Source organism: Curcuma longa, chromosome 9 (assembly GCF_044706935.1).
Source record: "Curcuma longa cultivar G26 ecotype Majalengka, Jawa Barat chromosome 9, ITB_CL_G26_1.1, whole genome shotgun sequence".
Lineage (NCBI taxonomy): Eukaryota > Viridiplantae > Streptophyta > Magnoliopsida > Zingiberales > Zingiberaceae > Curcuma > Curcuma longa.
In genome coordinates, this window is record NC_133869.1 from 9,130,309 (window position 1) to 9,143,191 (window position 12,883).

The 12,883-nt window shown below is 40.8% G+C and overlaps 2 protein-coding genes across 2 annotated transcripts; one reads left to right on the forward strand and one right to left on the reverse strand.

The window, feature by feature from the left end:
• The first annotated feature begins 199 nt into the window (after positions 1-199).
• On the forward strand, positions 200-2,066 carry LOC141834511 (uncharacterized). Its single transcript, XM_074721833.1, has 4 exons — positions 200-955; positions 1,019-1,174; positions 1,237-1,328; positions 1,400-2,066. Exons 1-4 carry the CDS (start codon positions 200-202, stop codon positions 2,064-2,066), a joined length of 1,671 nt encoding a protein of 556 aa, XP_074577934.1.
• Positions 2,067-2,246: 180 nt separating this feature from the next.
• Positions 2,247-9,202, reverse strand: LOC141834787 (mitotic checkpoint protein BUB3.1-like). The gene is made up of 9 exons (XM_074722156.1): positions 8,907-9,202; positions 8,628-8,758; positions 4,915-4,997; positions 4,350-4,616; positions 3,496-3,571; positions 2,908-2,988; positions 2,738-2,816; positions 2,573-2,673; positions 2,247-2,469 (listed from the first exon to the last, which is right to left on the reverse strand). Exons 1-9 carry the CDS (start codon positions 9,024-9,026, stop codon positions 2,382-2,384), a joined length of 1,026 nt encoding a protein of 341 aa, XP_074578257.1. The 5' UTR covers positions 9,027-9,202; the 3' UTR covers positions 2,247-2,381.
• Between the last annotated feature and the right edge of the window lie 3,681 nt (positions 9,203-12,883).

The window sequence follows — 12,883 nt, forward strand, 5'->3', positions numbered from 1 at the left end:
ATTTTAAATTTTGATTAAAATTATTTTTTATTTACTACATTAAGTATTGGAGGGGCCAACCAACGCGCTTCCCGCCATGAAACTCGGGTGAGACCGATTTCCTCCCTTTGGCGCCAACTCCCACCTTCCCTTCCCTCCACCGCCTCCACCGCCCCTTCGGTAGAAGGAAAGCGGTGAGGCCCCTCCTCCGCCTCCTCCCATGGCTTCGCTGAGCCCCGGCGTCCTACTCCGCCTCCTCCAGGACATGGACGCCCCCTCCAGCGGGACCTCGCCTCGCCGTCCCCCGCTCCACGCGCCGCCCTCCGTACTGCAGATCACCGGCATCGTCCCCGCCCTCTCCGGCCCCGACCTCCGCCCCGACCGGGGTTTCTACGTCAAGGTCTCCGATTCCTCCCACTCCACCTTCGTCTCCCTCTCCCCCGATCTCAATGACCTCATCCTCGCCGACCGCCTCCAGATCGGCCAGCTCATCAACACCCGGCGCCTCGAGCCCGCCTCCCCGGTCCCCGTCCTCCGTGACTTCCGCCTCCTCTCCGGCCGCCACCCCTGCAACCACGACACCGTCGACGTCGCCCACCCCTCCCCTGCCCCCAAGTCCTCCCCTGTCTTCCGCCCCACCGTCGCCACGCCCCCTGTCCCTCCGCCGGAGAAGAAAAAGAGGCATTCGAGGAGCCACTCCTTCGCCGACGACCACCACCAGACCCTCGATCTCCTCGTCACCTCCTCCCCCACCACCTCCCCCCTACAGAGATCCGTCAACAAACGGGAGGTCAAAAGGAGGAGCTCCAACACCCTTGTCGAGCTCAACAACATGACCATCGGCCTCTCCGCCGACGACGAGAATTACGATTCCGACGACTCCAGATTTTCCTTCACCTCCTCCTCCTCCTCCTCCTCCCCGTCCTCCTCGCAGTTCGTGCTCCGGACGAGGAAAAGCTGGAACACCGGCGCCAAGGTACAACTCCAATTCTACACGAACTATTCCATTTCGATCGAAACCTATAAATCTTCTCCTCAGCAATGCAGCTTCAGCTCAAGAAACATGCCTGCAAGTCCCACGGAAAGCAAACTCCCTGATTCAGAAACTTCCTCCATATCCAGTTCTTTAGGTTCTTCAGATCACAGCACGAAGTTACATGACAAGTTGCCTCCGATCCTGATCAGGCAGCGAAAGGTAACATTTTGGCCTCGCATTCTCCTCCATTTTCATGGCTCCATTAGCTTCCACCTTCGCAGGAGGTCATGAGGCAACGAGACTCAGCTCTTCAGGCTGCCATAGACTCATTGCTGGAAGCCTCTGCCTCAGAGAAACTGATCGAGTGCCTCAAGTAAGATCGGAGAAGACTAACTTCCTTCTTTCAGTCCCTCGCATTTTCTCCTCAGATTTTGCATCTTGTAGCTTGTACGCAGAGCTGCAAGTCGACAAGGACGGCGATCCGCAGCGTGTCGTAAACAGCTTCTTGAACTTCCACCAGAAACTGGCACGGACGAGATTGGTTGTCCAATCTTTGTCGAGACCAAGGGAATCATCCCAGGTTGCATCAGAGAGGAAGAGCTGTGCCGCCTTGTGGATCAAAACAGCCATGGAATCGGATCTCGCAAAACCCCCAACTCAAGTGAGCGATGCAACTGAAGATTCACAAGCGGCCTCGAGCTATCCTTACGTGCCGAGCTTAAAGCAGCCAAGGAACAATGCAGCATCCAAGGGGGGCAATCTCTTGGCGGCCTCAAATGCATTGCAGTGTGAGTTCAACAGATGGTTCCTGCGGTATCTCGAAAGATTTCTCGATTCGGCAAGTGGATCGGGGTCTGACTCGTGCGAGGCAGAAGTAGCTGCCCTTTTGTGCCTACTGAAAAGGGTGGATGACTGGCTGAACGACATCGCCAGCGAGGACTTAAGTCGGCCAAGGGGTAGAGGGAGAGACAGCATGTCGACGGAGGGCGAAGAAGCGGAGGCATGCCGGCGTGTGAGGAGGAAGATCTATGGCATTCTTCTGCAGCATGTCGAGAGTGCAGCCATTGCGCTAGAGAGCATGAATGTGCCGGATGAGGACTCATTGCAATAAGCACCATTGTTTCCCTTGTGAGTTGAAGATGGCATGTGCATGCTGAGATTTATTTGCATCTCATACTTGAAAATTGAATCTTCTTCCTCATTGCTTCTATTTGCTAGCAGAATTGCATCACTGGATAGGAATCAAGGAAACAAACTGAGGGAATAAAGATAATTATAACAATAATAAAAATAAATAAATTGCACGACTTTGGTCTCTTTAACTTTACTGGATATTCTTAATAGCAAATCCTACAAGTGGAGGCAGAAATTCGCTGGTACAGGTATAGATCTTCATGGCTTATTAAAAAGAACTGAAGTTTCAAGGTTAAGGTGGCGGCCCCGGCAAAGCCTTAGGTTTCGGCTTGACTTCGACTTCATTTACGTTTCGAACGAAGATGGCATCAGGCTCGTGTCTGCCAGTATCAGAAACTCAGCTTTGTATCAAAACAAGAAAACAGTTCAAAACAATTCACTGATGGCTCATGCTGAGCCAAAAAAGAAAGCTAAAGAACTTACAGTGTCTCTCCCTCCTCGAATGTGTAGCTTGACGCTACAGCAAGCAGCCGGCCATCCCGGTTGAAGGACAATGCAGCAATGCTAGTTGGGTATTTTGAATACTGTAGAAACACAGTGTCAGGGCTAACTTCTTAGTACACAGTATCAATTGTATTAGAAGTGTACCTGATAAAGTCTTTTCTTATTATTGCCATCCCACACATTAACATAACCGTCGCACCCACCAGTAGCAAACGTCCCATATCTCAAGAAAACAAAACAAAATAAAATTGATAAAGTATAATTGCTTAAAAATTTTCATTTGTCTATCAGGAGTATTTAGATATATTACTTACATCGGATGGAATGCCATTGCATTAACAGGATAAACAGTATCCCTTCCAGCTTCAGATTTCCGGTGGCACTTGAATGCGTACCTGAACCATCATTCAGGGTGACATGGATAAAGGATGAGTAGCAAAATTTGTGGCAAAATTTGACAAGTTAATTCTTGAGAACGAAAACTATAAGCCTCGATTCTGATGTCAGAGAGAATTGTACAATATGAAGATAATCAAGTGTTACAGTTGATATTCATGAGCCATGACTGATGCTGTAGCTTTTGTTAGAAAAACATTATCCAACATGGTTAAAGTGGAAACCAGATGCAAATGACTCAAAAAGAAGTTTAATGCAAGTGTGCAGCGAGGAAGTAGGTGCATGCATACATTAATGAAGAGATTCCAGGGTTGGTTACCAAGCTGGGATCAGGCTACTACACATGCATGCTTGTATAGATGAGGCTAATTGAGATTTATCATTTTTTGTATAGATCCGATTTAAAGTGAAAGATTTATAGTGAAATTATCTATGAAGTGCTTTCATCTAGTTTAGAATGACAGAGGGAATAGATAGATTCAGTGGCAGACTAATGCAGGACATACTTCTTAGCTTGTGCAGCTTCAGACAAATCAAAGAACTCCATAGCTACTCGACCTTCAATAGAGCTGAGAGCGAATCCTGCAACCAACAATAACAAATATTACAATGTACACCTCAACAATCACCAATCAAAACTTTTAACAGCATTGTAAGTGGCATAATTGCTTGGGTCAAAGATGAAGCAACTGAAGAAGAAAAAAAACTGTTCTCTCTAGCGATCAAGAACAGTTGGAGGTTCAGCTCAATGGCTCAGTGATTCATCACATCACTTGAAAAGGGAGATGTTAGCACATCCGCAATGATAGTGATTCACAAAATTAATCCACCTTCACATTTTTACTGGTAACAAAGAATAAATAGATACCAAAAAACTCATAATATACTTTAGATACTATAGTTATGTGTTCACTGAGGCACAAATAGGAGGTGAAGGATCAAAGATGGGAAGCCAGCTTGATTTCCATTGTTTAATTGAAAAGAAATGAGAGGAGAGGAGAAGGGATGAACAGGAGGAAAGTTCCTACATGTCATTTTGCCCAAATTCAGATAGAGACTGAGAAAGACCATGTTGAGTGGGTCAGCACAAGCCCACATTTGCGATCAAAATATGACACTTGGAAGGAGAAAAAAAATGTTTGCCTATCCATCTTCACATCCCTTCTCTACCTTACCCCCTTCCTCCTAGTGAACACGGCAGCAGAATTGAGAATCCAATTTTCCTAAATGCAGTTATGAAATAAGATATGAGAACTAATTCTTAAACAGACAAAGCAGATTTATGGTTACATGGAAATGCTTCATTTTCTTTAGTACTTAATACAAGCTAATGAAAATCACTGAAGAACAATATATTCACCTGTGCCATTGGGATAACATCGAACACATCTAGTTTGATATTTCAATGATGATTCCCGTCGTTGTTCTGGTTGAGACATATTGCGCAAATCATACACATTCACATGCCTTCCAGCAGTAGCAACTACTAAACGGTAACCAACAAGAGAGAGAGAATACACTCGCTCTGGTTGCACATATGTTCCAATAAGTGAACGATCTGAGCTGTTAGCACCTCTGGGATCCCAGCATTTCAATGTCTTGTCCCAACTTCCAGTAATAACTTGGCCTAAGAAGATTCAAATGTATTAAGATCAAAAATAAATTTAAGAGCATCCGCTCATAGAGATTTAGATAACATTCTTTTATAGGAAATCATAATAATATCTTCCATAACAAGTCTCAGTGCACAGCTAAGATCATGCAATAAGACTGTGAAAGTAACAAAAAAATGGACAGAGGCAAACACATTTAGAACACATAAAATGAAACATAAATATTCTATGCATTATTTCAGTCTTCCAGGATCAAGTAGAAGAAATAGATTATTACTAGGGCTATTAGCAACTTTGAATAAAAAAAGGTACCTGCTGCATAAGAGTATTCCACACATCGAACAGGAGCATCATGACGTCCCAAAATATCCTCCTTGCCAGAACCAAAGATATGCCTGAAATAATGAAGTTCAGAAAGAATAGTTAACTCAGGCAGTTCATCTCTGTATTATGGCTGGCGAGATAGCTAACCTATGTTCACTATCTAATTGATTAGGCACTCAGATAGTGATGGAAGTATAAAACCATAGATTGCTCAGTCAGACAAGAAACAAGGAACTGAAATCTTGGACAGTTCTGTGGTGTACTCAGATGATCACTTCTGCTTCAAAAGAACTAGACTAAACCAGGAGAGGTTTCTCAAATGCCATCTGAACTCGCCACTCTTTTGCAACCAACCGTTTTTCTAATGCTAAATGACCACATGCTTGTATCATTCTTTAGACTTCAATCAACCAGTATTATCATATTTTCATTTGCAAGGAAAAAAAAATCCAGGTTTTCCAAGACCTAATAACTCTCATCACGAACCTATCTAGCTGTTACAGTCTATTCTTGTCACTGATCTCCTATTCCTTCAAATAAAAGCAGTGTAAAACACAACTGAGACAGAGGGAGTCAGCTATTGAAATGTGAAGCAATGAGAGAAGGGAAAAGGTTAACATATATTTTCTTCATCACAAGTGACGCTTGATGGAAACTGTGGTATGTCATGGTAAGATGTCACACTCAGTTGTAGAACAGATTTATGAAGCATTGCATAACAGTGAAGAGAACACTATGCCATGGGAAGAGACTTGGATAGGAAGATCAGATTGAAAAGATTGGAAGAGGTTTCAAGAAGAAATTTGAAGTGGAGATAGAGAAAATAAGTACCAGAAGAAGTGGCAAAGAGGGGAAGAGGAGAGAGGAAAGGGAAACTTACTTGGAAAAGGCAAATTTAATAAGAATTAAATATTTTTTTCTCTTTCAAGACAACAAATAAAAATGGCTTCACAAGTATATTTTACACCAGGAAAATATTAAACATCCTCTATTGCTTAAAATACCACAAAATCCTAGATACATCAATATGCTCCTCTTTCTTGCGCCTTTCAACAACCTATCATAGCAACATTTGGGCCTCACCTTCAACCCATTGCAAAATAGTGCATGATTGTTTTCCCTCTTCTCTTACAAGGCATAAATAGTTATCGCCTACAACAGTGAAGTGGAGTGGAGTCTCAATTCTGTATGCTAATCGCCATCCATTTTCTAACCTCATACGATTCCAACGACAAATTTACAAGTGGTTTAGTACCACTTTCAACATTGTCACTGCAATACAACAATGACAACCACAATACAGTGACATGTAATCCATGAAGCATCACATACTACTAATGTGATTCATATTTTAATCATATTGCAAAACAATATCTGAAATAAACAATTAACAGTTACTTGAATATTTATAACATAATATTGTAATAACTGCCTACTATTGTTAATGCCAAGTACAGTCAATAATGTCAAATTATTATAGATAAATAATTAAATAAATAAATTAGACAATCCAAATATATTATTAATTAATTGTTTAATCTAATCAAACCTTATCTAATGCATAAGAAAATATTAATCTCCTAGAAATATATAAGATAATATTCTCTGATACAAACTTGCCGATCTCAATCCTAGGCTTAGAAAATAAAAGGTTGAGAGTAGCGTTAGACAAAATAGTCAAGGCCAAAATTTGCCTAAACCTATGAACATGGACCCTACTCCTACTTTGTCATGAGGGTATGTTGTCACCAATCCATGACACAGGGAGCTTTTCACCACTAGGTATCTTAATCTACAAGTGTGGGCTAGGAGGCTGCATACAAACACTCATCTCATCACATGCACAGATGATAAAAAAAAATAACCGAGGGTTCTCACTGTCAAAATTCAAAGATTCTTGAGAAAGAATTATTGTACTAAAGTTGATGTTAGGAAATGATATACTGAATATTTTATGTGGAGATTAAAATGGTCATGCAGGGAGTCTCTAGAGAATACTTAGGTAAACATGGAGATTTTGGATTTAGTCAACTAAACCAAGACGATAATACAATTTGAATTTTTTTACTATAACTTATGAGTTTATAATGGTTAATCCTTATTTTAAGAATAGAGATGAGCATATTATTTTTGCAAGTGGCAATAATTGGACTCAGATTTTTTTTCCTTAATAGGAAGTTAGATAAAATCATGTTAAAAAATTGTAACATAATATCTGGGGAATGGATTACTAAACAATACCAACTAGAGGTATTAGATATGGGTACTAGAAAATGTAAGTAGAAAAAAAAAATCAAAGAATCAAATGAAATTTTAAGGGAAAAAATAATAGTTTTTTTTTCAAAGATAGAATGATGGAAGAAGTTCAGAATGAAGGGATTGATAATATTAGCAGTATTTAGATTATGAAAACAAACATGATCAAGTAACATTAGCTGAAAATAAAAAAGTTCTAGACAAAAAGGTTCTTGACAATGCATTATAAAAATGGTAGGAAATTATGTTTACAAAATATTAATTAAGCATACTGCAAATAATTTGGTTTTGGAGAATGAAACAACAATCAAGTTTTTATCCCACTAAGTGAGGTCAGCTATATATATCCTCATATACCATTAGGCTCGATCCCCTACTATATTATTATCTTTATTTAGATGAATTTTATCCTATCTTATCATTACTAACCAAGTCTTTTTTGGTCTCTCTTCTTCAATTAATTGAAAAATATGCATGAGAAAATTAATTGAAATTTCAGAAATATCTTCAAAAAAATACTGTGAAGTCCAAATGGAGAGTAAAAGACCTTTTAAAGATTGGTGAAATTCCAATCTATTTTTATTTATATTATATACATATGAATTACATTTGTAATACATAAATGGACTTTACTTTTATATATTATATAGATTATTTAATATTTATATAATATATATTTTGTGTATGTTAGGTGGAATTATTAGGAAAAATATTTTTTTCTTAACTATTTCGGCCAGATAAGTTTTGGTGGATTTGACGAGATTAAATTCCTACATAAAATTTCCCTTCTGTTTTTTCCTGACAAAGAAACAATAGAAATCTTTAATTTCACTCCTTTCCCAACCCACATTTTCGTTCCTATTTTTTTTTTCTTAAGAAATTTGCAATAATAGGCATATGAGCATGGAAATTTTGTAACTCAGATGAGAGATGAAGTATTATTTTCCAACCATCTAGATAAAAAGTCTCCAAAAAAGAGCAACTTATGGGGAAATGTTGCACATTCATTGAATGAAGTGTAGAGAAATTTGTAGGGACTGGAAAGGTGTGCCAATAAAAACACACGGATAGAGAGTGTTTTCATCATAGAGGATCGAGATGAATATGAAATTTCGAAAGATTTAACTATGTGGGTTCAGCATCTGTTCCTACCATTCAGCAGATTCCAAAAACAATCTTTGTTAGCCCAATTAATTTTGACATTAATTTTGAATAAATACATGGTGCAGAAGATAATCCGCCAAATGTTGAAGATTCCTTCAGAAAATTACAAATTCAACAATCCAAACGTTCCCCCACCTAGTCCTAAAATCACTCATGCTGAATTTATTGCTAGTTCACTAACCACGAAAAACGATGGAGCAATAAGCAAAGTCTATTGGTTTTATACTGAGCATTAGACCTGCTTAAAGCTAAATAAGCAACGGAGCCCCCTCCCTGCATACCTTCTCACTGAATGATCAGCACCCGCACTGAACCCTGATGAATCATCATGGAAGCAGCAATCAAGGACGGGACCCGCATGCACGAACTCCGCCTTGAGAGTGTTCTCGCCGACATCATAAAGACGAATAGTCTAAAAACAACATTACATAAATCAATCGAGTCAATCACCGATGGAGAAATAGCTCAAAGAAAATCAAACCCTAGATGGGATTTAGGGTTTTTCCTTAATGTCGGTCGGGAGGAGGGATGGGGATCGCAGGTGAGTTTCGAATGCTTACCCTGTCCCAGGAAGAAACGAGGAGGAGGTCGCTGTGGCTGGAGAAGCGAAGGTTAGAGATGCCATCGGAGGGCGGCTGGGAGAGCTCGCGGCCGCCGCTCGCCGTCGTGGCGGTGCTCATGTCGGCCGGCACCACGCGAGGAGAGGCAGTTTGTGGATCTGGTGGAGGGACAGAGCAAAGTCGAAAAGGGAGGGAGGAGGACGGGACGAAAGAGGGGGATGCTCGCCGGAGCGGCGACGGAAGGGAGTCGAGAGGGGCGGACGCGAGCGGGGTTTTCAAAACAGGCGATGGCTCGAGGAGTGGAAAGCAAACGGTTATCAAAGGCCTTCATTACATCACCCACGATACTTTGTATCTTTATTAAAGGACGCATTTATTTTCTAAAATTCCAAATTACTTAAATAAAAAATAGTATTTAATTAAAAAAGTTATTAATAACTTTAAGAATATTAAATTTATATCATATTAACAATAATGCACTCCTCTATTGATATTTTATGTTGATTCTTTGTCCCCGGGACAATGGTACAACGGTAGGATATTCGGGTTATGATCTAGGAATCCGCAGTTCGATCCCCAGCGCTTCCAATTTACCCCGACCATCCCTAGGGATTGAGTCCATGAGACTGACTGGAATTTATCATTTTTTTTTTGTTGATTCCTTTTTCTTTCTCCTGTGTTCACTATGTTATTATGGGTTGATTTATCTTGATAAAGAAAGTCAAAGTTTAATTCATGTTGAGATACATCCAATGAGCCCAATAGGCTCTGTGGCCTTCTTCGCGCTCAAATGGCTTCAGGCCTTATCGACTTCATGGTCTCCCATACAAAAGTTGACTTCTCAGTCGGTTCAGTCTCATCGAATATGCACTCCTATCCAAATAGCTCCGCTCCATTATCACTACTTCCCTTATTTATCCCGCTTGAGCGTCGAATGGTAAAGTACTCAATGGTAGATAACCTACCATATTAATACAGCATGGTCTTCCACCGTTCTAAGCATGGATGATGAGATCCTCTTCTACCACGATGGAATATTTTTATTACCTTCGATGTAACATCTCTTCTGATGACTCAATAAAATCTCACTTTCCTCGAGCCCAGATACGTGCACACACTCTCTATCTCCAATCGATAACTTGACTTGGGCATCGGAGTGGTTAAATCAGGGCAACCCTGACTTTCATTTTAACTCTCTGTCACTTTTTGAAGCCTTACAGGATCGCGGCCTTCTTCCAATTGTTCGTGCCTTCCATGTAATCTCTCCAACCAATAGTGTAGTCAGGAATTTCGTAGCCTCCGGGCTAATCTCGAGCAGATCGAAAGCCGTCGGGCTATCTCCCTCTTTCACATATATTTTTTATTTTTTCTATAGTAAATTTAAACTATAATTCCCCTTTAACCCTTTTGGGCCCCCGAGCCAGCCCCAAGTAGAATAATACCTGGCTCCACCTGTATCTCCAACACAAAAGTTAGCTGTCCAGTGATGCGAGCCCAGGTACGCGCATGCACGTGCACACGCTCTCTATCTCCAATCGATGGACTGACTTGAGCATCAAAGTGGCTGAGTTAGGGCACCCCCTGACCTCCATCCTAACTATCTGTCTCTTTTTCGAAGCCTTGTAAGATCGCGGTCTTCTTCCAGTTGTTCGTGGCTTCCATTTAATCCCTCCAACGCAGAAGTCAGGTGTCCGATGATTCATTATGAGACGATCCCAAACAGAAACTAATATAAATAATATTGAGATACAATTGGATATAATCAACATATTATTTGTAATATGCAATTCATAAGATTTCTGATATTTAGTGAATCATCATTAATAATTAAAAAATAGAATCCCTTTTTCGTCATTAATACTTAAAAAAATTCTAGAAACCTAAATTCGGTGCCAATGGAAAATTCTAGAAACCCAAGTTCCGTAAATTACCTTTCTACTTGTACTTAAAAAAATCAAACGGAAAGCCTAAATCGATAAATTCTTCTTCTTCTTCTTCTTCTTTTTTTTGACCTGTCGCCGCTCCCACACAGCCTAGCATCCGACGTCACCACTGCACCGCCATCCCATCGGTCCGTCCACGTAATCCGTCGCGGGCGTAGGCCGCGGCGGAGACAAGCGGCTCGCCGGCCGAGGCAAATATGCGCACGTACAGGCGGAGCCGCAGGTCCCGTTTCGGGTTCTCCCAAAGCGAACTACAGTCTAAAGCAAGCGCAAGACCGAAATCGCTTAAAGGCTTAAAGCCCAGCCGCAGCTCAGCTCAGCTTCCACTCCATCCCCATTCATCGTCCCCGCCATCCCTCCGCCGGCGCCATGACACGGGCAGTACCGCTAGTTCACCTGCTGCTCCTCGTCTTCCTTCTCTCTTCGCCCGCGGCGGCCGCCGGATCAGCGGAGGAGAACGCAGCCAAACTCAACCTGCAGGCTTCTTCGTCCGTGCCAGCGCGCGGCGGCGCGGATGCTCCGGCGAAGGCCTGGGTTTACGGCAGCGAGCGGAGAGTTCCCCACGCCTCTGATCCACTCCACAACCGCTGATTCCTCTAGTTAATCAATTAGCTAGCTCCCTTCTTCTCTCTTCGAAGCGTTTCTTCAGTGTATCAACTATATCTCATTTTCCAGCGAATCAACTACATCTTCTTCGAGTTACTCGTTGAATCAAAATTTTCCTTTTTCCTTATTTTTTATATGATTAAAGAGCATTGATATTAATTACCAGCGAACAGACGTTTGTTTTCTTCCTCCTTTTGTCCAGGGTTCTAAAGTGCCCCCCGGAAAGCAGGGGCACTGGCGGAGGCGTACAGAACACAAGAATCGATGGATGTGAGCTCAGAATCCGCCCCTTTTCTTTCTTTTCATGCTCCTTGCCCACCCTCAAATCCTTCCTCTATTCCTTCCTTCCTTCGTTCCTTCTTTCCTCTTGCAGCTCCACTTTTGTCGATCGTACCAGCTCCGTCACTGAGCCATGCATGCAGCAGCACTGTCAGCGTTCCGTATTTCCTTTCCCCGCCGAGAGAGTCAAAAAGAAGGCGCAGGAGAAAGGACGGGAACAAAGGAATGGCGAGCTCTATCAGGTGGTCGTTTGTTAGAAAAAGGGTGCAGTGTAGCTGCTTTCCTTGCTTAATTATATAAAGGTTGGTTCGGAGGAGCAGAGCTCTCTGCGCTGCAACAGCGTGGTGCAGTGTCAGTTCGGGCTGTACTTGAGGGAGGCGTCGCCAAGTCCACTAGTTATATGGGTATCGCTTTTAATTCACTTTTAAAGTGTTCAATAAAAATTCTAATGAATTAACGAGGCATGGATTTAGGTACGATTGAATTGATTATTATAGCTTAACATAGCTGAGTTGGTTATTACACAGTAGAGTTACAGTCATAAATTTATGATGAAAATCTGGCGAACCGTTTGATTTTAAAATCAACAGCTGTTGTTAAACCTTAAACTCTAATTTTAAATCCGATTTACCCTAAAATAAATCAAATTATTCAATCTGGGAGAATTGATTATTATAAAATATATTTGTTAAAATAAAATTAAATTTTGATAAAGTTAAGATAATGTATTTTTTATAATAATTAATTATAATTTTTTAATTTATAAAATCAGATAAATTGAAGATATAAAATATATTGATTTGATCTGTTTATTAAATTGATATCAATCGATTGATAACATTATTAATTGAACGAATATATCAATCCACTATTTATATTATAACGGTCAACGATGATGTTTCGATTTAATCGATTTGTACAATTTAAAATCAAAATTAAATTGAATAATTAAACAAATTAATATATTTTTTTAAAAACTAAAATTTTAAATTAACTGAATTGAACTTAAGTTGGAATTCGATCGATTGCTCACCCCTCTTTAATTTTGTTGAGTGTTGAGTATTTGTCTCTAGAGCATGGTTTAGTCAATTAGTGTAGGGTAGATTTGTTGGAATAGACAAAGATCAAATCTCGGTGAAGTCGAAACAA

Bases quoted from the DNA above. Each gene is read 5' to 3' on its own strand.
- LOC141834511 (XM_074721833.1), top strand. From the start codon at position 200: ATGGCTTCGCTGAGCCCCGGCGTCCTACTCCGCCTCCTCCAGGACATG. The intron at 956-1,018 runs GTACAACTCCAA...TCTTCTCCTCAG, and splicing joins GCTGGAACACCGGCGCCAAG to CAATGCAGCTTCAGCTCAAG. The intron at 1,175-1,236 runs GTAACATTTTGG...CCACCTTCGCAG, and splicing joins TCCTGATCAGGCAGCGAAAG to GAGGTCATGAGGCAACGAGA.
- LOC141834787 (XM_074722156.1), bottom strand. From the start codon at position 9,026: ATGAGCACCGCCACGACGGCGAGCGGCGGCCGCGAGCTCTCCCAGCCG. The intron at 8,759-8,906 runs GTAAGCATTCGA...TGTTGTTTTTAG, and splicing joins TCGTTTCTTCCTGGGACAGG to ACTATTCGTCTTTATGATGT. The intron at 2,470-2,572 runs GTAAGTTCTTTA...TGATACTGGCAG, and splicing joins TTCGAGGAGGGAGAGACACT to ACACGAGCCTGATGCCATCT.